General features: G+C 44.0%; 1 protein-coding gene across 3 annotated transcripts in view; it reads right to left on the bottom strand.

Annotated features, from left to right (window-relative positions):
- Positions 1-27,710, bottom strand: part of Prkce (protein kinase C epsilon) — a 511,185-nt gene that overhangs the window by 176,775 nt on the left and 306,700 nt on the right. For all 3 annotated transcript variants that reach the window (XM_087216080.1, XM_004839392.4, XM_004839393.4), the window contains 4 exons: positions 8,733-8,892; positions 6,064-6,098; positions 4,135-4,220; positions 206-335 (listed from right to left, as the gene is read on the bottom strand). In XM_087216080.1, coding sequence (XP_087072206.1) covers positions 206-335; positions 4,135-4,220; positions 6,064-6,098; positions 8,733-8,892 — 411 coding nt within the window. The remainder of the gene's footprint in view (positions 1-205; positions 336-4,134; positions 4,221-6,063; positions 6,099-8,732; positions 8,893-27,710) is intronic.

Raw genomic sequence — 27,710 nt, forward strand, 5'->3', positions numbered from 1 at the left:
TGTCACTGAGCTACATTCCAGGCCCTTGCCTAGAGTTCTTAATAGAGGTGCCCAATAAGAAATGACAGATTAACCAGGGCTTGTGTGCTAGCCAGTTCTGGAGCTTACTTTCTAGGTTATAAAAACAGACCAAGATTTGCTGCAAAGAAGAGAAAAAGGAAACATGCAGGAGTGGGGGAAGAGGGGAGGGTAGGGAGCAACTCACCTTTACACTGCAAACCCTGCCGCAAGAGGCCCCAGAGCAAGGAACCACAGTGGTCACAGAAGGTGGGGACCTTGTAGTTGTGGATCCCAAACTTGTGGGGCATGTTGACGCTGAACCGCTGGGAGCCCACCTGTAGGGAGGGAAGACACAGCGTCAGCACCCATCCGGCTCCTCCCAGCTCCTCCTGGCCTGCGGCCTTATCCCAGTGCCTCTTACCCAGCTTCCCCCTCGGAAGGTGCGTGTCACTGTAGGCCCCCGAAGGCCTGGCCTGGCTCTGAAGGCTGCCTAGGAAACAGGGTGAATGCAGCCTCCCTCTAGGTCAAGCTCTCACTCCTGACACTCCTAACTCATGGCCTGCTGCACCAGCACCGGCCAAGCCTGGCCCTGCTGTGCCCTCTCCAGGACTCGACACAATCATGATACACAGCCCATAGTGCGCACCTTGCACTTGGGTCATACCTGGGATGTCACCATGTGTCTTTAAAGCTACTTTGTGCATGGAGGCCTCGCCCAGGGACAGGGGCCTTCGCAGCTCAGGGGGCACAGGACACTGTGAGGCAGCATGAGCCCAGTGCAGTGTTATAGAGACTTTGGTTGTCAGACAGGAGACGGATAATAGAGCGGAGCCTTAGGGATGCTAAGGTACCAGTGTCACCACATGACAGGCACCATCATCTCACCACACACACCACGGGGTAGGACTATTGCGACTCTGGTCACTGCTGAGCAAAGGAAGGCATGGTGAGATTGAGAGACAAGCCTGCAGTTGATGAGAGGCAGGGACAACTTCCTGCCCATGCATCTGAATTCAGAGCTCAGGCCACTGAGCCACTCTACTGCCATTTGCTCATTACATAAAGGTAGCAGAGATAAGGCAGAGGACGGAAGCAGAAGGACGTAGGGCCAGCTCTCCAGGAGTCAGATCTGTGGGCCAGGTTTCCTGGCTTCTTGGGGCCTGGGATTTCTCATCTGGCAAATAACAGTGACTCTCCTGGTCCATATAATGTCACAGGATGGTGAGTCAGAGATGGCAGGGGTGGGTCCACCTGCCTGGGTCTTCTCTGCCCTTCCACAGTGCCACTCTCCGCCTGTGTGCAGTGGAGCAGCCACACGGCTGGGCAGGAAACCAGCACCTGCATGAGGATGGGCTGGGAAGGAGGCTGCTCTCGGACTCCGGGATGAGGGGGAGGGCAGCTGTGCCTTGGCTCCTGCCTGAGTAATGAGCTCCCCATCACCCGCCCTGGGGATGACTGTCCCTTTACCAACCCTGCTCAAGACATGCGGGCTCAATATTGTCCTGCCTGGGTACAAGACGTCCAGGTTTACTGAGAACAACCGGAGCCACACTTCAGCCTGGCAGCTTAGGTATCTCTGCCTTTCTGACCTCTCAGGACAGGTGAGGTCACTGACCACACTGGAGTCCTGCAGTCCTGAAGATGTGAATGGAAGCAGATCTCCCAGGAACAGCCCCGCGGGATACAAACGACAGCCGGAGGTGAAGTTGTCCCAGGTTACCATAAGTTCAGTGTGGGGCTAGGGATTGTTAAGTGACCCTTGTGGGGACCACCAAGGACTCTGAGGTATCAGAACAGGGAGGAGGACAGAGAGCATGGGCCAGAGCCAGAGGGATGGAGAAGACCACACACACTCCTGCTGGAGGAAGATGCAGACATGAAGGGGTGAGTGGAACTCACGGGGAGAACGCAGAGGGGACAAGGGGCAGAAATATAGAATTGTAAGGCTCAAACAAGAATGAAAAGGAGGTGACGTGGAGATGGAGTGTCCCTTGGTTACCACACCTAGAAGTGCCTGTGGGGATGTGAATCTCAGTGTCACACACAGACCCAAGACAGAGCTACCAAGCAGCCAAGTGCTCGTGATGGGAAGGGTGCAGGGAGTGCAGCAGCAGAGCACCCTGCGACAGGATGGAGGGCATCAGAAGCATGGCATTTGGAGCTGGAGGAGTTGGAGGTATGTGTGTAGACTCATGTATGCATGCGGGTCACAGTGAAGGTGGTGCACAAAGGAACGAACCCAAAGGTTGGCTCCCAGCAGGGCAGGAGCACATCCATCACCATGACGGGTCTCAGGCAGCATGAGCTGGTGGCAGGCAAGGACACCAGGACAGGGAATCAACTCCACCAAGAAACCCACAGCCCCCTTCCTCACTGCATGGTTATAGGGCCTTTGGGACATAGGCCAGCTTTGGAAACATACTTCACTGGAGACTCTTCACTCTTCAATTTTCCAGGAAAGATGGGAAGAAGTAGATCATAGATTAAGTAGGTGCTGTGCAGTCCATATCTCAGCCCTCTAACCTGCATGACACTGACTCTGGTGGGACCTTTCCCTCCAAGGAAGTAAAGACAGGCTTTAGAAACCTGCAGAGGTTGCCGGATAACCAGACTTGGGAGATCCTTGCAGGCAGGACTCATGTGTTCTTTGTTTCTGTGGGTCATGGCACAATGCTTGCCATCCAGTCAATGTCCACAGGCAGGAAGTCAGACAGCAGGCGGACTGTCTCTTGCTTTCATTCTCTTGTGAAAGTAATGAAGTCAGGAGACTAGATATGGGCTTGCACTTTTAATCAAGACAGTAGACCTCCTGCAAACAACTGCAGTGCCCAGGGCTCAGCCAGCCCTTCAGGAGCACCAAAGGCTCAGTCTAAGCTTTGCCCCTTGCTGCGTCCCAGAGATGGTATGGAGCCAAAGGAAATAAGAGATGAGAAATGTTTTAGATGCAAAGATACAATGTGGTTAAATTACTTTGAAGAAGTAGGTAGGAAGTCACCTCTCTGGAAGCCAAATGATAAACCCACCTGATTCTAAACCCAGCTGGTTATAAATCCACTCAGCCCCCTCCATTGTAGTGGGCTATGATTATACAGTAGTTTTTAAATCTAGAATTTAAAGTATGCCTTTGAAATCACAGATAACACCACAATTATACCTGCCATCTCCCTAGAAAAGCTTTTTCAATCTGTCAGTGGTACCATCATTCTTCCAATCGCTTATTTAGGAAAAATTTGCCTCCCTGGTTGAATTTTCATACTTCTTTATCCCCAGCAACTTCCCTAAAACTATTCCTCTGCTGGTTTCCAAGACTGACAGAGAACATAGTGTAGTGATCAAGGGCTCAAACTTAAGGATAGACCATCTGGGTTTGTGGTGAGTTTTTGTGTTTTGGCTTTTTGAGATAGGGCCTTGCTATGTAGTTCAGGCCAGCCCTGAACTGACTATGTTACCCAGGCTGGCCGTGAACTTGGCAATACTGCCTCATTCTCCTGAGTTCTGGGATTATAGATACGTAAACCACCTGGGTTTAAATGTGGTTCTTTCATATACTAGCTATGTGAGTTGGGACGAATTAATTTGACGTTTCTGTGTTCCTAGTCTCTCTGTTCGAAAATGAAGATGATAATAACATCTATCTCATTAAGGTGGTTTGGGATTAACTAATATATGTTAAAGTGTTTAGGTCAGGGCAAGGTAAGTGCCCAGTGAAGGCTGCCTATTATTATCAGTGGGGTTATTGCTACCTCTGGAGTATTACTTGGATTGTCCATTCTACTCCATTTCACTATCACCTCCTTAAGGACCAGGTTCCTACCTGTACGTCGTCTTGGTCTCTACTACCTGCATAAACCATGGAGACATCACCCAGCTGCTTCCAGGCTCTGACAAAATAATGAAATAAAAGAACTCATACTTTTTCTCATGGGCTTTGCCTCTGGGACCCAAGTATTCTTAGAATAATACCCACAGGCCCGTGCCAGCAGACCGTGGACAATTACTTTCGTTTTTGATCAGCACAATAAAGATAGTGTCAGGATCGCTGAGAGAGAAGTTTTCTGGGGACCACATTGGAGGCAGTGAAGGGAGGAAATGGAGGAAAAGAAAGCACAAAATCCCAATGCTATACATATTTACCTCATCAGGGGTTTCCTGTTTCTTTAATCCAGCGCACTTCGTGATGATGAGCTCGTGGCACCGCTTGTGGACGACACAAGTGCAAACTGCAAGCAGCAAGAAACTGAATGGTGAGTGACAAGTGCAAAAAGAAAGCTTTCACCCCAAGGCTTAGTCAGTTGTCAGTGGAGGAGTGAGGGGAATCCATGTCTCTCCTGCCGCTGAGCCTGAATTTCATACCCTCCTGAGAGCCCTGTATGCAGCTATTTCTGAGCTTTTTGCCACCAGAGCCCTGAGGGCTCCTACACGTGCTGCAGGAGAATGAAGCAGCTATGCCCAAAGGGCTCTGAAGGGTCTCTTTAGTTCTGAGCGCACCAGTCCTCTGGCTGGCTGTCACCTGCCTCCTTCCCAGGAAGCCTTTTCTAAGATGTCATGTCGTTCCCTATGGTCCTGATCCATCACAGAGCAGCTGATGGGTGAGGGAGAAATGACACAGATGACACTGAAGTTCTTAGGGAATTTTTAGGAAATCTGGCTGTGCCCTCACATGCTAAACTTTCAAAAGTTCCATTTTAATGTGTCCACAAAAAGCGGCCTGTACGTAGGGCAGGATGAGCAACTGGTGGCTGAAGAGGGAAGTGCTATCTGTGTGCACACACACCACACGAGTCACAGCAACAGCCGGCAGAGCCACCCTGCTCCTCCCAAGGGCAACACAGAGCTGGGAAAGGAGACAGGCCAGCCTCCTCACCGTCACTGTGCAGAGCCTCAGCGTAGCCATCTTGTATTTACCCCCTCCAGTGCCGAACAGTTTAACCTTGAACTGATAGTCAATTAACTAGAAAAAAATAATGTTCCACACCTTCAAGTGAGTCCTGTTGTTGTTGTTATTGTTGTTGTTATTATTATTATTATTATTACTTTGTAGTACTGAGGTAAACTTTTTATTATTACTTTGTAGTACTGAGGTAAACCCGGGGTGTTTTACCACTGAGCTACATTCCCAGGCCTTTTATTTATTTATTCTTTTATTTTGAGATGGTCTTACTAAGTTGGCCAGGCAGGGCTTGAATTTGGGATCCTCCTGCTTCAGCCTCCCTAAGTGTTGCGATTACCAGTGTGTGTCACCACACCTGGCTGAGCTTTAAATATTTTCAGAGTTAACTATTCCACAATAGAGATTAAAAAAAAACAACCCAGAGTCAACAAGAACTGTTCAGTGATCTTGACTAAAATAAGCAGGTGAGAAAATTTCAGGGAGCTGGCAGGGCACAGACCTGCACAGTATAAACAGAACTTCCAAAGAGGCAGTGTATGGTTTCCCTAGGAGAGATTAAAATGCTACCTGCTACTGCTGGTGCAAAAACACTAGAACACTGCGGGGTTGGGAGTCTCCTGTCTGCAAGCCACCTCCAATACACATACATGGAGTACTACAGACAGGGACAAAGCAAGCAGGGTTCCCTTCTTGGAGAGGGAGGATAAACATGCCAACCTTATAGAGCAGCAGTTCCCAACCTTTTGGTACCTGGCCCCAGGCACGAGTCTGGTGGAAGACAATTTTTCCATGAATAGAGTGGGGTTTCAGGATTAGATTCTCTTAAGGAGCGTGTAACCTAGAACCCTCAGATGTGCACTTTACAGGAGGGTTCACGCTCCTGTGAGGATCCAATGCTCTCCTGATCTGATGGGAGGCGGAGCTCAAGTGGTGATGGAGCAACTGGAAACAGCTATAAATACAAATGGAGCTTCACTCACTGCCCTGCTACCTTCCTGCTGTGCAGCTGGCTCCTAACAGGTCCCGGATTGTTACTGGTCCAGGGCCTAAGGGTTAGGGACCCCGGTATAGAGCCTCTAAATGACATTAGATCCAGCACACCTCCCCCAAGTGACAGTGATCTAAACCTGACCATGGGTTTCCAAAGTCTCAATTCACAAAGCACCTCTTACCTTGACATTGGTATCCCTGCTTTCCTATGACTCCCCTGAAAAGAAGAACACAATCCTTTAAGAAAAGGACACACCAAACCACCCCATTCTCCCCGCCCCCAACTCCTTGCTGCACTGAGCCCAGAGAGCCTGTCCAGTACTGCAGCTACCTCCCCTTGCAAGGTGCCTCAAGATGCCTCCTTCAAGAAGGCCACAGGGGCAGTCATGCCAACAGGGCAGCAGTGTACCGGAAAGCTACACATGAGCCTTCCTGCTCTGGACAGGCCCTGGGCAGCTCAACATTCCTGTCCTCATGGATGAAACAGGAACTACTTCCCTCCCAGCCCCAGGATGCACTCTGTGGGCTCTATGACCATGGGGAAGGGCTGCAGCTGGCAGGCATATTCCCTGGGCATCCTAAAGACTGCTAAGAAGTTTATGGTCAGGACTGGGGAGGGAGGGGGGTCAATCTACTGTTTGGGTGAAGAGCAACAGTTGAGGTTCCTTCCATGGCCAGAGAAGAGTTTCTAGGCAAGGCTGGAAGTCAATATGAAAATACATCAGGCCCACCTAGCCTTATGCCTATCCTCAGTGTCCCAACAGAAGCAGGTCAAGGAACTCCCTGCAGTTCCCAGCCCAGTAGGAGGAGCTGGAAGTGATGGGGCCACACCTCAGGAAATCTAGAGCTCAGCTGTGTTCAGCACAGAATTAGAGGAGCCCTCAACCTGTAAGACCAACCACTCAATTCACAATCAAAATGTGGGCAATGGTGGTCAGGCCATGAGAAAGTACTGGGAATGATGCATCTATGGCTGGGCTGGGAGCAGGGGCTGTTTCTGCTTGAGTTGGGTTCTCCCCGAGCTGTGTTGTTTCCCATGTCTATCCCAACCTCAGTAACTTGCTTCATAACACCACAATTGTAAGACAAATGACTCAGAAATCCAGGGGGGCCTCAGAGCCCCATTCACATGGCCCCTTGGTGGGTTCCCAGTGAAACCTGGCCTCACTTGCTCTGCTCTGCTGGACCCAAGTATGTGGGCCACTACTACATCAGCATCAAAGAGCTCAGAGTACCTGCCAGAAAGGCTGGTGGGAGGTCAAGCAAAGTTTAAAGTCTGACCAAGGTGAGGTGGAAACAAGCCTCTAACACCTCCCTGCTAGACAACAGCAAGCGAGCCTCTCTCATTTCTGAGACTGGCACTGTTAGTGGGATGGAGCTCATACTGCATAGTTTGCAGGACAATGGGAAGATTGAATTAGGTATTTCTGGTATTTAAGATAGGACCTGGCATGTGGTGGATATTCCTTAAAATTCCTCCTCCAAGTATAAGACTGGTGCCCTGTGTCCTCTCCACTACGCAGAGGCCTACCATACCTCACTCTGTCAAAATCCCAATCAGGAGAAATGCCATGTCCTCCAGGCAGCTTCCCAGACCATTCTAGATGCTGCTGCCTTCTTGCTCCTCTGAGAACCCAGCATCCAGGCAGAGCACATTTAGAACGCTTACTGAGAACAGCATCCCAGTATTTTCCCCTTTTGTTATGGAAAAGTTCAAATATATACTAGAGTAACTAATATTATAGACCCTCACGGGACCATCATCCTGCTGCACCCAACCATGAATGGCCAACTCCACATCATTACTACCCTCAGCCCATCTCCCCTCCTTCCACAATTATTTTTTTATCAAATTCCAAACATCATGGTTCCTTTAGAAACAATTTAACTCATCTTTCTAAAAGGAAAGGATTCTTTCCCAAAACACAATCATACTATCATTATTGGTGATAAAGTCTTAATTCCTCAGCGACCTGGAAGCATGGTTCCTTCTTTTATTAACCCCCCACCATGTACCCCCCATACCCACACCCACACACTTAACCCCTCTGGAAAAGTCCTCTGCAATCAGAGAAGAAATAAAGTATATTAGCCCTGCTTATTTTCCATATTTCTTCTTTCAACACACAGTGAAGTTTATTTTTATCTGAAATTTGTTATTTTTCAGTTCCAGTGAAAGTTTTAAAATCTGAGAAACTGTTCTACAATCTGCTTTATTAAAGGAAACGCTGGCTGTCATCATCAAATTCTTCAAGGCTTATGCCAGCTCTGTATTGTCATAAAATTCAAGGCAGGCAATACTCTTTCCTTATTAAAATATATCTTCTAAACCTTAGAGTCAGAATACTAAAATGATATCAAAATTATACTCGGAACCACCCTCCAAAGTTCATACTTAATATACATCATACCTAGAATTTTATTAGAGAATTCTCACCTTCGTTTCCAATTGAAATGCAATGATTTTGTCTGGAAGAAACTCATACCTCACCCATTATTAACTTTCACGATAAAATACCCTCTTTTATTTACACCCGTCCATTAACACATTCACAATGGGCCCATAATTTGAATGTCTCGCTGCCAGGCCACTTGAACCACTGGTGGTACATGCATAAATGTCCCAATTGGTGGGTTTTAATTGATATATTAGTACAAAGACCAACGAAAGTGATTAGATCTGTTTGTGCCACCAGTGGTCCAAGCTGCCCCACAGGACTGTCAGGCATGTGCCACTGGGGTTCAAGCCAGCAGGAACATGTTAAGTGAATTCCCCATCTCCTCCTACCCCCATCTCCACCTTCATGCCAGAGAGGCACTAACTAGAGGTTCCCAGGAGGGAGGGGCTTACCAGATGAAATCTCTGCAGTGGGAGCAGTAGGTGGGCTGCCGAAGGTAAGTGGCCATGAACTTGTGGCCATTGACCTGGTGAACCCTGCGCCTGACGGCCCCTTGCCTCTTCCTTGGTCGCATGCGCTCCCTGAACACACGCTCTTCATTGTCTTTAGGGGCTGGGGAAAGACAGAGCAAAGAAGAAAACAGAGTGGGTTAGTGGACCTGAACAATGACGTCCTGCTGCAGGCCACCATGCCCAGGGGTGAGAGGAGTTGGGGCTGAGTGGGAGGCAGCCTGCACGTCCTCAGAGCCCACCCCAATCTGCATTCTGCTCCCAGCAAAGTGGTCCGTCCCTCCCCACACCAGCTTCATGTTCAAGGGCATGGGGGTCAAATGGCTCAAGGTTCAAGGAAGGAAGGAAGAAAGGACAGACGGAAGTCTGAGTCCTGCGACCCTGGGGATATGGTGTTCCTTCACCCTCTGCCTCTGTATGCATCTTCCTCAGTAGATGGACCACACTGCTTCCCGGTCCCCCACAGGAGAGATGGGGTGAACCTCCACTTACTTAGTTGCCTGGCACAGAGCAGTAGCTGTCTAACATGCCTAGCTTCTTCCTCCTTTCTCAGGCCCAGAGCAGGACAACCAAGAACTTTTTACCAAAGGTCAAAAGCAGAAGGAAATGTAACACTGTGAAAGCAGATAGCTTCCCAAGGGTTCCAGACCCACCACCCACTGGAAACAAAAAAGCCTGATTTCTTCCTCCCTGAGACCTCTGAGACTGCCCCAAGCTTGAGATGGCCTTGCAAGAGGACCAAGAGACAACAACAAAAATAGTAGTGATCATTGTTAGAAAGTGTGGATTTGTGTGTGCCCTGATTCATATGTTGGCGCCCTAGCACATTGCAATGGTTATTTGGAAATGGGAGGTAATTAGGTAGGATGAGGTCATGATGGGGGGGCCTCCCATGGTGAAAGAAGCATCCTTATAAGAAAAGAGACCCAAGTGAGCAGCCCTCAGTCACAGGAGCATGCAGTGAGAAGGTAGCCTTTTACAAGGCAGGAAGAGGGTCCTCAAGACCACGCTGGCACCCTGGTGTCGGGCTTCTGGCCTGCAGCATTGTGGGGAGTACACGCCTGTGTTTGCAGCTGTGGGATTTGCCTGTGGCAGCAAGAGCCAAGACTGCAATGAGATAAGGTCTAAGTTGGCTAGGCTGCCTAGTGATCTTCCTGCTTTAGCCTCCCTATTACAGTCTGCTTAGGTTTTCTTTTCAACTGGTGCTTATTATTTCAAAAGCCTCAGATACTAATTATCTTTTGGAAAGAGGAAACTCCCTACTACCCACTCTACCACAAGCCAGGGGTTGACTCACTGACCTAATGTCCACAGGAAAATCCCAGGTGATTTAACAGTAACACAGAGACTTACACATGCATGCACGCACGCATGCATGCACTGCAGAAGCATGGCAATCACCACTCAATTCTGCAATTATAGGTAATTTTTATTTCCCTGTCATGTTTTCATCATATTTAGAATGTTCTACTTCTATAATCAAGAAAAAGATGTGATAAATAAAAATCAAATCTATTCAGTAACCTTTACTTGCTACAAACACAAACTACAAAAATTAGCCCCCTAAAGTGCAGTCTTGGGCACAGTAGGCTAGGAAATGGGAGAGAATTCCTTTTGTAAAAAGCATCCTTCATTTTTTCACAGAGCTTACTACAGAATACATTTACACACCAAGTCAGGTCCTAATGCATTTAAGATGTAATCTGATTTAGAAATTTATTAGTCATTTACATCCTGGAACACTCTATTTTCAGTTAAGATGGTGGTGAGTCCCATCTAATTCTCTCTAAGGAAAGCTGCCATAACATAACTGAATAGCCTTCCCTTGAGAGCTTTTTTTTTGAATACTGGGGATTGAACCTAGAGCTTTCCCATTGAGCTATACATCCTAGCCCTTTTCTTTCTTTCTTTCTTTTTCTTTCTTTCTTTTTTTCTTTTCTTTCTTCCTTTCCTGTCCTTTCCTTTCCTTCCCCCCTCCCTCTCTCTTTCTTTCTTTCTTTCAATGTTTTGAGACAGGGTCTGGCTAAGTCACTAAGTTGCCCAGGCTGGGTTTACACTTGCAATCCTCCTGCCTCAGCCTCTAAGAATGCTGGGATTACAGGTTTGCACCACTTTGCAGAGCTCCTATTTCTCAAGTGTTTACAGAAATCAGCAATGAAACCAAATGCTCTAAGCTGTGTATGCACTGATGGAAGAGGGCAATATGGTGAATATTGAACTCAACTGGATTCTTGTCAGGACCTCTTGGTGGCAGCTGACAGCTGGAGGGAAGCCGTGTAAAGGGGTGGGGGCCACCTCCTGAAGGTTAGGCAGAGAGCCAAGGGTAACCCCCCTAAGAGTGGACTACTCAGAGGGCCTCTTCTTCCAACCACAGAGCACATCTGTATTCCTTCTAAGTCAAAGACATGGGGAAGGAAACAGATGGCAACAGAAGCAGAAAAACACAGGTAAACTTTATGCTTCAAATGAGTCCATATGGGAAGCAACATGCAGGAAACAGGAGAAAGAACTGTTGAGAACATCCTAATTCCACATTCCTCTGGACAAAGAAGCCAAGGGTCAGGCCAGAGCACCCTCCGCCCTGTCACTCACAGGCAGGGAAAGAAGCAGCCTACACAACACACACATGAAGAGAGAAGCCACAAGGTTCCTCTGCTATCCCCTCCCCAGGACCTCCCTGCTGGGCCCTGGAATCCACCACCAGCAATGGATCTCTGCAACACTTCTAACTAATATGAAGGGTCACTTCCATGCAGCTCCCACATATGTGTGGGTCTATTTTTGGGCTCTCTATTCTGATCTATAAGTCTGTACATCTGTTTTTTATGCAAGAACCATACAGTTTTAATTATTGAAGCTTTGTAATATATTTTGAAATCAGAAAGTATGATGTCTCCATTTTTTGTTCTTCTTGTTCAAAACTGCTTAGGTATTCAGACTTTTGGGCGGGGGGGGGGGCTACCAGGGGTTGAACTCGGGACCTTGTGCTTGCAAAGCAGGTGGTGGAAGCAAGGTATTCAGACTTTTATGGTGCTATATGAATTTTAGGATTTTTTTTTCTGTTTCTCTGGGGGAAAAAAAAATCCATTGGCATTTTTATAAGAGTCACACTGAATCTGAAGATCACTTTGAGAAGTATGGGCATTTTTATATAGTTTTTCTAAACCATGAAAAGCCAACTGATGCCAGGCATGGTGGCACATGCCTGTAGTCCCAGTACTCAGGAAGCTGAGGCAGGGGGTATTCTTGGTTCCAAGCCAGTCTGGGTAACATACTGGGTTCAAAGCAAGCTTGGACTACATAGCAAGTCTCAAACAAAAACAACAAACCCAATACAAACTTACAAAGGGGAAATTATGGTCTCTTTAATAAATAGTATTGGGGAAACTGGATGTCTACATGCAAAAAAGTAAAACTGAATGCCAATCTTCTGCTATGTACAAACATCAACTCAAAATGGGCTAAAGACTTAAAGTAAGACCTAAAGTCATAAAAGCTTCTAGAAAACACGGGGAAAAGCTTCTTGGTTTTGGCCTTGACAATGATTTCTTGAATCTGACACCAAAAAAATAACAAAAGCAAAAACAGACAATTGGAGCTATATCAAAATAAAAATCTTTTCACAGTAAAGAAAACCATCAACAGGATGAAAAGCAATATATGTGGAATGGGAGAAAATATTTGCAAACTATATTTCTGACAAAGGGTTAATATCTAAAATGTATAAAGAACTTCTAGAAAATAACAAACAAAGAAATTATCCAATTTACAAAGATGCAGAAGAACTGAAAAGGCATTTCTCCAAAAAAACATACAAATGGTGGGTAGGCAGTATATGAAAAGATGATCAACATCAATAATTATAAGAAAAATATACATAAAACTACAATGAGATCTCACTTCGGGCCTATTAGGTTGGCTACCATACAAGGAAACAAAAATTAAGTGTTAGCAAGGAGGACAACAAAACGAAACACTTAATACTATTGGTGAGACTGGAAATTGAACCAGCTGCTATGAAAAGTATAGAGGTCCCTCAAAAAATTAAAAACAGAATTTCTATATGATCCAACATGCCAAGTTCTGGATATATGTCTAAAGGAATAAAAATCAGACTATTGAAGAGATATCTGCACTCCCTTGTTCTTTGCAGCTTGATTCATAACAGCCAAGGGACAGAAACAACCTAAATGTGCACTGATGGATGAATGGATAAGGGAAGTGTAAATATATAAGTAGTGTGTTACTTAGCTAAAAAATAAGGAAATATTGCCACTTGACTCAACCAACATGAACACAGAGGACACTGTGCTAAGTAAAAAAGCCAGTCACAGGACAGATTCTACATGATACTGCTTATACAAGAAATCTAAAATAGTCAAACTCAAAAAAGCAGAGTAGAATGGTGGCTGCCAGAGCATGGGGGTAAGGACAGTCAGGGTAGTATCAGTCAAAGGGCACTAAGTTCCAGTTATTCAAGATGAACTAATCAGTTCTAGAGATCTACTGTATAGCATAGTCCAAATAATCCACAATACTGTATTGTATACCTGAAAATTTGCTAAGAGGGTGTGTATTGTGTTACCATAAAAATAAATGAATTAGATGAAAATAAAGTACAGTTCCCATGATAGTGATAACATATTGTATGAATAGAATGTAAGCATGAGGGAACAGGAATATAAATGTGTGTGTATACACATGCACACATGCATTTCATTACACATCAAATATATATATACTTTATGTAATACTGCATGCTGATCTATAATACAGCATATATTATTACATATATTATACATTATATATAGTTTGCTGAACCATTTCGCCCCTAAATACTTCAATTTTTATTACCTAAGAACAAAACTATTCTCTTATCTTTGTCCTACATAAGCACAATATCAGAATTAAGATATTTAACACTGATATGACATCACATCATATACAGTTTTCCAACTGTCTGCCAAATATCCTTTATGTAGTTTTCTTAAGATTTTAATCCAAGAGTTAAACAGAGCTCTTAGATTTGGTTGCTAGACCCACATTTCAGTGTACGTGCTACAGAAGTGAACATGAGATTCGCATTTCTTTAGAACAGTTTCTTTTCTTTCTTTTTTTTTTTTAAACTGCGATACATTTGTGAAGAATCCAGGGGGCTGTCTTACAGAATATTCCATTTGAATTAGTTTAAGATTAAATGGGACAAATAGTACAGAAATCTGTGTAACAACCAATTCAAATACATTCATCAAGATCTTTATGGATAACTGAAAATGACATGAACATAAAATTTACAAAAAGAGAAATGCAAAGTATTCACTCTTATTAGGAATCTTTAGAATGCAAAGCAGAGAAGCTTCGACATACCATTTAATATTTAATAAACCAACACACTTCTTTTAAAATGACATCAAATTTTGGCAAGCTATTAGGAAACTGACTTATTCTTTCACTGCTACTGACAATGCCAGTTGACATACAGTTTTAGAAAGCAATATTACAATACATAGCAAACACTGCAATGAGATTCATATCTTTTGACTTGGTAACTCCTTAAATCTAAGTTAATACTTAAACAGAGACCGAAAGCTATATTTCCATAACTTAGAGCTATCCTCCAATGCATACCTATATTAGCCAACAAACAGAAATAACTCCTCTAACATTAAGAGACTAGTCTGATGACATAATTATATTATATCTGTAGCAACTTTTAGAATTGTGAGGAAAGACCAGAACAACAGGAGAGATGCAGTATAATACTGGGAAAACAGCCTGTATAATAACACAACCCTACATAAAACACATCTGAACGTTAAAGGTAACAGAAAAGAATTATGCTGTTGTGGTTTGTATCTAAATGTCCTTCCAAAGTCTCATGCTGTCATAGGTGGAGCCTTTCAGAGGTGGCTGGAACTGGAGTGTGTGATGCTGGAATTAAGGATGTATGATTACTAAATTAGCCCACTGTTTGGTTTGGCATAGTTCTGGTTAGATTAAGGGTGCCTTACCCTGGGTGCGAGTGCTATTTGCCCTAATACTGGGCAGGGTGGGTAAGATATAAGGGATAGAAAGAGGGTTGCTAGTTGCTTGGTGCTTGCTGTTTGCTGCTTGCTGCCTTCTGCCTGCCACGAACTGTTTCTCCTTTGTGATGCACCTCTGCCATGCCTTTGCAGACTGCCAACTATGAACTGAAACCTTTACAAACTGTGAGCCAAAATAAACCTTTCCTCCTTTAACTTTAGGTGTCAGGTATTTTGTCTTAGCAACAAGAAAAGTAATTAAGACATGTGCTATGCTAGAATGATGGGATTATGTTTTTGAATATTCCAAAAAAAGTTCTTTCATGTTAATAACTTTTTAAAGCTTGTTCTCTACCTAAACCATTAGGTAACAGGAGGCTCCTTCATGCTGTGGAAGTGGAGGGCTCCCTGATAGGCACGGAAGAGGCATCAGAGGTTGTCATGTACAGCAGAACAGACGACAAATCTCCTCAGCTTCCTAACTGCCTGTGGATTGGAACTGAGTCAAGTGCCCTGTCCACTGGGCAGCCAGAGTCCCCTGCACCTTGGACTTGCTCTGAAGGCTACTCCTGGTTGCCACTGGATTCACTCAGCTATGCACAGCTGGTGGGACTGTTTATGTGCCTTGGCCTTCAAAGCCAACCAAAGTTATATGTCCTTTCATGAGACCTAAGGTCTTCTTGCAGAACACTTATTTTATGGAAGCACCTGGCACATAGCAGAAAAGGCTACCACCATGCTCTATCTCTGTTGTTAAACTTTCTGTGGAGATGGAAAGCCTGGGGGGCTAGATAAGATGAGAAGAATTCACAAAAGGCATAAGGCTGAGGAGAAATATCCTCTGACGCAGCTACCAGCTACTGGGTCTGCAGTAAGCCAACCTCCAACAGCATTCCAGTAATGATTCCTACTTCCTCCAATTAGTCTGTAAACGTCAAACTCCTGGAGCTCTTACATCAATGAGTATTTAACAGTCCCAGCATGTAGAAGAATCTGACAGGTTGCAGGCAAGTGGTAGGAACAGCAAAAAGGAACATGCACCATGCAGTTATTATTTTGTTTATCTAACCTCACTCGGTCCCTTTTATTTGAGAATGAGACTTCTCGCTTTAGACCAGAAGAACACTCAACAATGCCAGCAGAGGCCGCCCCTGGCACCAGACTTTTCTGGCCATTCTGGTTATCTAAGGTGTCACGGCTCCACTGTCCTCTTCTCACCGGCTACATGTCTTCCTGCAAAAAGTGAGCTAAAAGAAATGAAGACTCCCCATACATGCGGTCATAGGCACACTCAACCCAAGCCTTCTTGGATAAGTTTAGGAAAACCCAGTGGGGAATTTCTAACAGTCTCAGGTGTCTGAGCCCCTGGACACTAGAGCTTTCCCCCAGGGTACATGCGCCAAATTCAAGGGTCAACCCTGTCTGCTCCATGCTTCGACAAATAGCCATGGCTGGCTCTCTCTGCACACCAGTGCCATTCCTCATCACAGGATGGTCACTTGCTCCTAGCATTCAGGGCACACGGGGGCCTTTCAAAGTAGGTATTCTGTGAGGTCTTCTGCTTTCTGAGCTCCCGCTTTAGACTCTTCTTTCTGCCAGATGGCTGAACCAGGTGTTAGGAAACTTTTGCTCCAAACTTGATTTATGTCCTTGAACAAGTCATTTAAACTTTCTCTGGGCCTTTGGTTTCTTATTTATCGAGAGTAGGGAAAGCAACAGCTTGTTTGGGTCCCAAGTTGGTAGTAGCTCCAAGCCATCTTGTAACTGGACTTCAGGGGAGTTTAATTTTGCCTATTAATAATTCTCTGGTTTGACTTTATGGACTTCTTGGTAAAAAATACAAGATCAATATAAGAAAAACAAAACAAGATCCTGAAAATCAAAGTGCCAGTGCCTTATGTTTTTATTTTCACTGAAGAAAATAGGTTTCATTTTTGAGTAAAATAAATTCTTCATGACAGTGGGTTTTAAGTAAATATTTATGTGACGCCAGAGAGTATGTCCTACATGTTGTATTCACACAATGCATTAAAAAAAAATCCATGTTCAAAACAGGAAAGAGGAAACAGCAGTTAATTCCTTCAGAGAGATGGCTCCAGGCTATCTGTATCTTCTCAGAGTCACACAATGTACATCAGAGCCTCTGAGAGGGAGGCCTGGGATTGTCCCCATGTTTTATTCTGTGTATAATCTAATCAGAAGAGCACTGGTGGCATTTCAAGATTAGCATCTCAAATTTAATATAAATGGCTTTTTTCTTCCTCTCCTTCCCTTTCTGAATAACCTTTGCTATGTTCATGACAAAGCTTATACTCTGTCTAGTTAAAGAAATCAAACTGTGGCTAGTCTGCGCTTTGTAAGGAAAAAAAAAACTCAACACCATGTGAAGCCCCCACACATGGACAGGGCAGAGAGGGCAGCACTGGTACACGCCAAGGTAACCCAAGTGACTGGGGTGGGACCCATTCCCACCACCCAATGGGAGAAGGGCTGGAGAGAGGGGCTCCACCCAAGCAGGAAGTCTGCCTGCCTCCCGTGCAATGCATTCATTCTCTTCTCTAGCCCATCAGTTATATGTTGGGGTCACAGTGGAGGCTTTGGTACCCAGGAAGAGTCACCACCCCCAGGAAGAAACCAGAGAAAAACAGCCTCCAGAAAGATCTACTGAAAGCTTGGAGAAGGCTCCCAGCCTGGGAAATCAGCCAAGTGGGGCACCGGCCCAAGGGAGGGACTCGAGTCCCTGTGGTGCCAGTGATGTCCAGGATGAATCACAGGAAACTGAGCTATTGCTGAATTCTTGTGCACCTGAGCGCTATGGAGCTTGGTCAGGGGGTCAGGTCCCACCCACTGTTTATGTGTGCTATTAACACCTGCCTCGGGGACTACCGTGCCAGGAATCTTAGCTGGGTGTCTTTGTGTTCCCAGGGGCTGGTGGTTGTTGGGAGGGGCGAGTGTCAATGCCAAGTGAGGTCTGATTCTTGCCCACAAGCTCTTTAATGTCAGGCACTGTAGACAAGTGGTTATAGATCTATTTATTGAGAAGCCCATGCCCTTCCAACACTGTTTATATCAGCTATTCCATCATCCAGTCTGCAGCAGGCAGCAGTAATGCAGTGAGCTAAAAATCCTACCCCCAAATGCTTGGTGACCCCTACCTACTTCACTCCACAGAGCTTCTCAGAATTAAGCACCTGACTGGTGCCCCGGATACCATAATAAACTATCCACCCCCCAAATTGCTTCTGCTAAGGCACTTCTGAGGTCTCATTAGTTCAAATTAAAAAAGAAAACTCATGACCTCTCCCAAGGAGCTCTGGAGTCCTGGGCAGGGTTCCCATGAAGCTGATGGGGTCAGTATTTATTTTAAGACTACCTAGGAAAGAAGAAGAATTTAAAGGAGTCAGAGAATTAAAAAAAAAAAAAACAGGAATGGAAGAAGAGTAAGACAAAGGAGATACAGAAAAAAAATAAAGAGGATGAAAAGATGATTGTTAAGTCATTAAATCCAAGGTGCTAATTCATTAAATGAACCCCGTTAACTTCCCAGAAAGCAAATGGGTTTGTTTTATGTAGCACAATCAACTTTCCCTGGTCCTTGCATTTCTCTGAGGAGGATGTGAGCTTTATTCCTTCCAGCCTTCCTCCCAGTCATCACAGTGATTCTCAACCTCTCCTTTGCTTGTCATAATACAAAATGGCTCTGCCATTTTGGAAAATTTTCTTAGAAAATCAAATGCACACTTACAATTCACAACCCTAGCAATGCTATTCATACATATTTATTCAAATAAAATGAAAACTTATGTTCACGCAGAACCTTAAATGTAAATATTTATAGCAGCTTTATTTATACATCACCCAAAACTGAAAACAATCAAATTTCCCTCAAGTAGGGGATGGATAAACAAACTGATGTACATTCATACAGTGCAAGTCTGCTCGGCAACAAAAAGGAATGAGTTACGGATGCCGGCAACGGTGGGGTGAATCCTCAATGCATCATGCTAAATTGGGATGAGGCATCAAACTGTATGTTTCCATTTAAACGACATTCTGGAAAAAGCAAAGCGATACGTATTGAAGTCAGATCTGTGCTTACTAGGGGCTGAGGGTAGGCAAAGGGTCTTGCTATGAAAGGGAAAAGACAATGGGAGAATTTGGGGGTTAAAAAAACTATTCTACGTTTTGAGTGGTTTTTTTTTTTTTGGAACCAGGGATCAAACTCGGGTCCTTCCGCTTGCAAGGCAGGCGGTGGAACCACTGAGCTAAATCCCCAGCCCTATTCTAAGTTTTGATTATGGAAATAGTTACATATACTTGTCAAAAGTAGCAGAATGGTATGCTAAGGGTTAATTTTACTGTGTATAAATTAAATTTTAATTTAAAAAAGAAGAAATAAGGAAGACCAATTGCATCCTGGGTCCTGTGTCAGAAACTACTCAAGACTGAAGGCAGCAGATGAGAAGGAACATCTGCCTGGAGCATTTAAATAGGCTGTGCTGAGGCTGCCACCGAGCAGACAAGCCTGTGCTGTGAGCTCAGAGAAAGCTGCTGTACCTGGCATAAACCTGCTCCTCTCCACTGCCTTCTTCTACCTTCATCTGTGGGCTTTTTGTTCTAGTTCTTGCGCTCTCACCACCCAGCTGGGTGGGTCTACTGAGCCCCCCTCCCTCCTCAAACTCTATCCTCCAAGCTTCGCATCACATCAACCTTCCCTCTTCCTACACATCGGTCTTTCTCCCCTTTCCTAATCAAAATCTTCTCCATCGTTTAGCTCTCACTCTTCCACGAAAATTTCCCTTACCAGAGCAGTCCACAGGGATCTCCTCTTTGAACTACCATGGTACTTGGATTCTTCACTATTCAACTTGATATTCACCCATTAAACATTTAATTATAGACTTTCAGAGTGTTTTACAGGGTGTTCCTATGGTTCTCTCTGCAAGATTGCTAGTTACTGCAGGAAAAGAAGTCTTTATGATTATTTTGTACCCTTCTCCCCATCCTTACCCCAACACCCTCACTGCTACTTCCAATCATTGTTAATTGAATGAAATACCAAAGTATTGACAATACTAGCTAAGAGAAGCTATGTGGTACTAAACACATTGTAATACATCCACTTGCCACTCCAAATTGCCATGTTTTTTGCTTTGCCTACAATATGACTACAGCCTCTTTTCACAAAATGAAAGCCATCCCCAGCTCTAAACTATTTAACAATTCATAAAGGACTCACAATAGCACAGTAAGTACCCTTCTTGACATATAATTGTTTCTATGTATAAAATTTCTTTCATATTATAGCACATTGAAATGAGGGTTCCTACTCCCTCCTTCTTAAAAACTAATCAAATTCTATATATTTTCTTTCCTAGAAGTCTGTGCCCAAGTGTCTTGAGTTAAAATGCACCCACTACTGATGCTTCCCATTTTCATGCATGCTTATGTTTAAATTAGATAAGCCACTCTAATTAGTCTTTTAATCCTGCAGAACAGAGATGCAAGAAGAGTATCGTCTGGGTTAATGCCATTATATTTGGAATCCCGTGTTATATTTCATTAGATTTTCTTTGGTTATCGTAACAGTAAAGGATAAATGGACAATGCGAGATTGATAAAAAGTTATCTTTTCTTCAGAAACGTTCTAACTGGCATGTAGTTATTTGCCTCAGTGTCGAGTGTTCAGTGATAAGGACACCATCAGTCCTTGTTGTGGTTTGTGTTTAGATGTCCCCCCAAAGCGAGAGGGAGGTTTCTTTTACAGAGGTGGCTGAATCTGGAATGTGTGATGTTGGGATTAAGGAAGTGTGGCTACTAAATCACTACATGTGGTGACTGGTTTAGCACCGCCCTAATCCCCAGTAGTCTGGATAGGACAAAAGGGGTAGAAAGATGCTTTTAACGTCCCTTGTTGCTTTTGGTACTTTGTGTGCACCATGTTGTTTCTCCTTTGCAATGCCTCTCTTGCCATGTGCCACCCTGCCTTGGAGCCAGCCAATTATGAACTGAAACCTCTACGATCTATAGGCCAAAAAATCTTTCCCCCTTTAACTTTGGGTGTCAGGTATTTTGTCTCAGCAACAAGAGAAAAGTAACTAAGACAATCTTCATCTGGTTTGGATATACCCAATCCTTCAATAATATCATGGAGCCAGACCTGTGGTTGAAGGAGTTTAAGAACTGTTTTGATTGCTTCTCAGAACCATGGGAGCCACAAAGCGCCCTTCAGTGTGGGAGAGTAGTACTGAAAAGACTTGAAGTTTGACATCATTGCCCAAATTGACAGTTTCATCAGGGCCCAGTCCTTTCTATGAATATCCTAAATATGTGAGTTGAGGTATATCCAGGTAGACAAACTAAGCTTGCAAATGAGACTATAGCAGCAAGCTCTGGGCCACTGGTTCTCAGACAGGGGCACATCTGAATCCCATGACCCTCCCAAGGCTTATTACAGCACACTTCTTGGTCCCTCCCTCAGATTTTCTATTTAGCCGATTCCTTAGGGAGGCTGCCAGGACTGGAATCAGTGCTGTAGATTGTCTGTACTTCTCTGGGTCATCAGAATTATTGAATGTCTCTGGGCCAAGATAGGAGATACCCCAAGATTATTCTTCAGCATCTAAGCTGGCCCTGAGACCAGTAAAACACCACACCTTCTGGCTTTCTGTTGTGCAGCAGAACTAGGGGTGGGAAGGTGACAAGCCCTCAGGAACAGAAGGAGGGGCTGAGTGAAGGGCATAAGCACAAAAGGGGAAACAGTGCTACTGAACAGGAAACCACCCAGATTCTCCACCCACCCCTGGACAGAGCACCTGCTGTGTGCCCAAGTGCAGCAGAGCCCTGGAGTGTTCGAGGGAGGTAGGATGCTGTACCCCAGGGTGAAGGGGCTGACGGCCTGGATACCTTGCCTTCCAGCACCTCACCTCTCCTATGGGCATCTGTGCCTCCCTCCCACCGCATGGAAACTGAGAAGCCTCTGTTTATGATTAGCTTCTTCCTGTGTCCTCCCAGTGACACTGTTACAGGGCCCTCACGGGAGCCTTTCTCCCTAGAAAACACATCCATGCTTCAAAGATCCCCATCTCAGTGGTCTGGGAACAGCCCTTGGGACTCATACAGGGATTTTTAAAAGCCTCCCAGGTGATTTAAACAAAACAAAAAACCAACACTGAGAACCAGATCAGTGCTTCTTGGGCCCCAAGAAGCTTGTGTTGTCCTTCTTCATAATCCCTCCCTTCACCTGGGGAGAAGAACATGTTTTTCAGCAAGGACATCTGTTTTGTTCCAGGAACCAAGAGAGCTAGAGGGATGGCATTTAAATTCATCTTTTTAAATTTAAGAAGCAAAGGTACTAGATAAGATTGCTGGGAAGATGCAGCACAGCCTCCATGACTTAGAAAGCTTCTGTGAATCCATTCACCTCTGAGAACTCAACCCTCCTCTGAGCTTCGTCCATATCACCTGGCGAATTAAATTTAGCAGGTACACAAAATAATTAAAACTAGTATCGCATGACACTGGCTCCTGACCCTGATGCACAATATACCTACCTGGGGACACGGAGACAAATCTGTGCCTGGGCCCTGCTGCAGCCAACTGAGTCACAGTCTCTGGGGATGGAGCCCGGCAGTGGGATTGTCTTAAAGCTCACAAGGCGACTCTAATGTGTAGCTGCTATCGGGAAGCACTGGTAGGGGGCGGGTGGTGCCATCTAAACTCTGGAGAGGCATCAAGGGACAAGAGCCCTGATCAAGCGTCTGACTCAGCAGCCACCAGGGACATTGAGTAAGTATTTTGGTTCAATGTCGTTCTTTTTCTTTCTATTTTATTTTATGGGCACTACTCAGTAGGAGATTCCAGGAGGTAATCTAGAAGAGGAGAGAGGCTGGGTGTGCAGGGAGAAGGGAAGGTAAGGGGTGAGAGAAAAAGAATGAGAAAAAGGGAACACATTCTGTTCAAATTGAGAAGCACACGAAAAGTGCACTCATTGGACCTCCCACCTATGCTGTGGGAGAAAGTCTTGGCTCGCGCTAATCAGATATGTGACCTTAGAGGAGGTTACCTCTCTTCCCAAGATCAAATGACAAGGACAGCTCTGGATCTCCTATCTGGTGCTGAGATCCCCCAGGTGTGCTCTATGACAATCACCAGGGTGCTAAATGTGTGTTCACCCCGAATCTATGGCAAAAGGGAAGGGGCTTCAGAACAGCATTGCAAATGCAGGTGTCTGAGAATAACCAGTCTGGGATCAGGGTAGAGCTATCATCATTTGAGAATTTCATTGTCTCAAACTCTGCTCAGTGATGGCAAGAAATGCAACTGGCTTGACCTTCTTGCCCTTGAAATGAGCTGTCAGGGTGATCTTACCCTACTGTGTAAAAAACATTCTCCTACTGTCACCTACACTTTTATTTGGCTTTCTGTGTTTCATCCTGATATTTTATATGCTCCTTGAAAACAAAAGCTTGTTGTCTAACAGGATCTTGGTGTTCTGTGACACAAAATGACTTGAGGTACTTTCAGTCTCCTTTTTCCTATAAAAGTTATGTTCCTGGAAAGCTGCACATCAGTGGACTTTCCATCCATCAAACCTAATTGCAAATGTACATTATATGCCACATTATATGCTATATAAGGGTGCCCTGTGGTGAGAGCTTTTCAAAACTGACTAAATGTTTTAGTAATGTTAATAATTACACCTTAATTCAACTGCTTGGTAAATCTACATTTTAACATGGTGATTTCAGTATAAAATGGAGGTTGTTTTATACTTCTTTAACTTGAGCTTGTATGAGAGGGGGCCTGGGGTATTTGTTCCTTTAGACTGGATACTTTAAGCAAAAGGAAAAGGAGGAGGGGTATTTTATTAGTTTAAACCTCAGGGTGCTTTCTTGTGTTGACCCAATGAGAGGGAGAGACAGAGAGAGAGAGAGAGAGAGAGAGAGAGAGAGAGAGAGAGAGAGAGAGAGAGAGAACCACACCACAATGATGATTTGTATATACTTACAAGGCCCAGGGGCAACATGATACAATGAAATGAGGATAATCATTAAGAGTTGGGGACCCAGGTTCCTGGCTGTATGACTTTGGGTGATTCATTTCTTTCTCTAGACTTCAGTTTGTTATTCTGTGTGAAGGAAATAGCAGATTAAGTGATTTTTAAGTTCTTTTTAGCTCTGATATTATAGGATTTCAGGGTTCTTTGGAGAGCCTGGATCATCTGAGGTTGTCAAGTTTTATGGTCCAAGAACCACTCTATTAGTGCTTTGACCAAGCTTGGCACAAACTTGGAGGATGTGGTATAGGAAAGAAAACTCACCATGTATAATTGTATAAAGCCTATACAATCACTGCACAAATCCTACTACAGCCTTTGATATATCTGCCTCCTACCCAAGGCTGCATTGGTTCAGGTGGAGCCTCCATTTTGTTAGGTGCTACATGGTCTAGCCTGGCCCTACTAAGAGCATGACCTTTAAACCTAGGGGCAGCAGCACACAAATCTGTGGCTAACATCTACACGTGGCCCCATGTCAAAAGAGCCTCCCTTCTGGGTCCAGTGACACCTTGGCGTGGGCCATTGACAAATCACATAATATTGCCTAATTTCAATGAAGAAGTCAGAGTTAAGTTGAAATTATAGACATCCAAAGACCTGTGACTTGAAACATGACTTCCTGAACCATCTTTATGAAGCTGCTTCTTGGATGACCCAATTCCTCCCCTAGGCTAAAGTTGTCTAGAACAGTGGTTCCAAGTCCTGGTCACTTGTCAGAGTCACCTGAGAAGCTGATGCAAGCACAGAGCACAGAGTTTCCCCCTAAACCCACCAATTGAGGCCTGAATCTGTCTTCTGTGCTACCTAGGACAGCTACAGGCACTAATGCAGTATCTGACCAACATGGTTCAAAATCACATTCTGGGTACTGGGTATGAAGCCACAGAGGGGTCCAGAGTGTGAGTCACAATCATGATCAGGGACAGACAACACCAGGGGATACAAATGGACGCCACTGGGGTCTCAGTCATGCTAGCCAAGTGAACATGGTCCTAGGCAGAAAATCCTAAGGCCAACAAAGGGAGAGGAAAGGCATGGGCCTGGTAAATCGGATGACACTTAGTGAGAGGAGCGGGGTTCTCAGAGTTATTTTAGAAGCACCCAATCCTCACCCTGTTCACCAGCCTCTACTTCTGGTCCTCAGACACATCTCACCTTGACCCTAGAGAAGCACAAATAAGACACCCTGGGAAGACATGGGGCTGGTTTGCACCCTCGTCCCTCAACACCTCATGCACCTGAGGGAATCTTTCCCCTTCTAGGGCTTGTCAGACACTTGGCCTGGAACATCATCAAACCAGGGCTCTGGTAATGCCTGGGGAAACTGGGGCAGAGTCAAGAATAGACCCTGGTAATGACCTTGACAGCTATTTTCTCCTTACCCAGCAGAGCTCCTCATGCAAATGCACTGAGACATCTTTATCAGCTTTCCTCAAAATTAGAATGTGAGAAGCAGAAATAAATTAGCTCTCAATAAGTGTAACTGAAAGTCTGCCAGTGAATTTCAAGATAAAGCTCTTCATAATAAAACGTGAAAATCAAATGCACTTACCTAACGACCAGAGAGTGGCTGATGTCCATTGTGGGGTAACAAATTACCTGATCTATAAAGAGAGACCTGTTTTTACTTCTTCTTTTAAAACTAACCACTAGATTTTAGAAAATATAATGATTTCATTAAAGGTAAAAAAAAAAAGAAAAGAAAAACAATAACATAGCTGAAGACAACTGTTTTTGGTCAAAATTTTATTTTGCAGAAAACAATTTAGTTATGTTTCCTGGGATACCAGCTAGGGATGTACTTTGTAAGGATTTATTTTAGGCAAATGTTTTGCTTCATTAAATTCCAGAAGAAATTAAAATGTGAATAGATCTACAACCATTTTAAAAATCAGTGGTTCAAAAATTAATGTATTTCCAGTTTAAATCCCAACAGGTTTCTTTCAGAATTGGAGAAGCTGATCTTGAAACTTACGGAAGAAAAATGGTAAAGAATATCAAAAATGTTGACAAACAAGAGCAAATAATGGAATTTATCTTCCCATTAAAGCAATTAGAATGGTGTAAATTGGCTTATGGGACTAAACAGACAATAGGAATAAAACAAATCAGAAACAGAAGGTTCAGTAGAGAAACAGGAATTGATCATAACATGGTCCTAAGTCCACAAGTTGTCAAACTGGAGGAAAAGCAGAATCAGAACCAAGTGTAAGAAGCCAAATACCAACACAATTATTTTAAGAATAAATAAGAAAATATGTGTAATTTAGAGGACCTATCAAGCAGAATGCAAAAAGCACAAGTCAAATATAATCATACTAAAATGTAAAATATCTGCAGAGCAAAATACACCATAAATGAATTACAACAACAAAGTCACAAATGCCAAGCACTAAGAGAAGATATGTACAACAAATAACAGAGTCCGACTTAGTTGCTCAATATACACAAAAGCTCCTACCTTCAGTAAGAAAAAGACAGCTAAAAAAGAAAAATAAGCAAAGGACAGTAACAAGTTTTCCTTGGGGGATATAAAATTGCCAGTTATCCTAAAAGGAACCCCAGCTTTACAAGAAACCAGAAAAATATAAATTGAGGCAATAATGACCTGCCATGGTTATACAAACCAGGGCTAAAATTGAAACCTGGTATTACTAAGTGCTGGTGGGGCTATAAACAAATTCTTATATACTGCTGGTAGTGGGTGTAAACTATTACAACCAACCATGTTGAAGAACAATTTAGCAATAAAGCAACGATGTACATATTCTACAAGCCAGCAGGTCCAGGCAAAAGTGGCACACATACACCCAAAGAGAGAAAAATGCTCAGTGGAACACTGTTTATGGTAGTAAAAACTGCAAACAACTTAATGTCCACCAAGAAGTAAATGGATTAAAAAGTGTGATATTGTCATAAGAGGAATTTCATACAGCAGTTAAAATGAATGACCGAAGTCTACAATATCAACACAGATAAATCTTTAAAACTAATGTACCCTTTAAAAAACAAATTACAAAAGAATATGTTCAGTATATTATATAAAATCAAATCACAACACAAACATTTGTGGACTTATATATATTTTTAAGTGCACACATATGAATAGGCTGAACACCAACATCAGCCCGGGGATTACCTCTGGAAGGGAAAGAAAGGCAGACTTCAATTGTGCCTAAATTTTTATTTCTTTTTGTTTTGTTTTGTTTTGTTTTCTTTTTGGTTTTTTGAAACGAGTTCTCTTTATATAGTTCAGGCTGGCCTTGAATTCACTATGGAGCCCAGGCTGGCCTCAAACTCATGGTGATCTTCCTGCCTCAGCCTTCCCAGTGCTGGGGTTACAGGTGTGCACCACCACGCCTGGCCAAGTTTTACTTCTTCACCAAAGCAAACAAGAAAGATCTCAAGCAAATGTTAAGGGCTTTGTGTTTGTGAACCATGAGTAATAGGTAATTACTTTGTCACTAAATTATTCTTGCTTTTTCATCACTGTTTGAAATATTTCCAACATTTCTGAAGGTTCTGTGTGTCCACATGTTCAACACATGGCATAGTGAGGACTTAACCTCTGGGCACAGAGTTTGAAGGTGTGATTTCTGAGCTATAACATGTGACTGTCTCACACAGTACAATGTTAAAGCTGATGCAACTTATGAATTTAGTAACTGTTCCTTAGAGCAATAGTTATTAGGTCGTGCCTGACATTTAGACAGAAAATGTATATAGCTTAGCAATGCCTCAACATGTCTAGACTGAGATAAGGGAGGGAGTTTAATTGCTATACAAAGGTAATGCTCTTGACTTAACATGCCCATTGTTCTCATCTTATCCTGCATC

The sequence above is a fragment of the Heterocephalus glaber genome, unplaced genomic scaffold (assembly GCF_053883595.1).
Source record: "Heterocephalus glaber isolate CG9 unplaced genomic scaffold, H.glaber_assembly_v1.0 deba00001457, whole genome shotgun sequence".
Taxonomy (NCBI): domain Eukaryota; kingdom Metazoa; phylum Chordata; class Mammalia; order Rodentia; family Bathyergidae; genus Heterocephalus; species Heterocephalus glaber.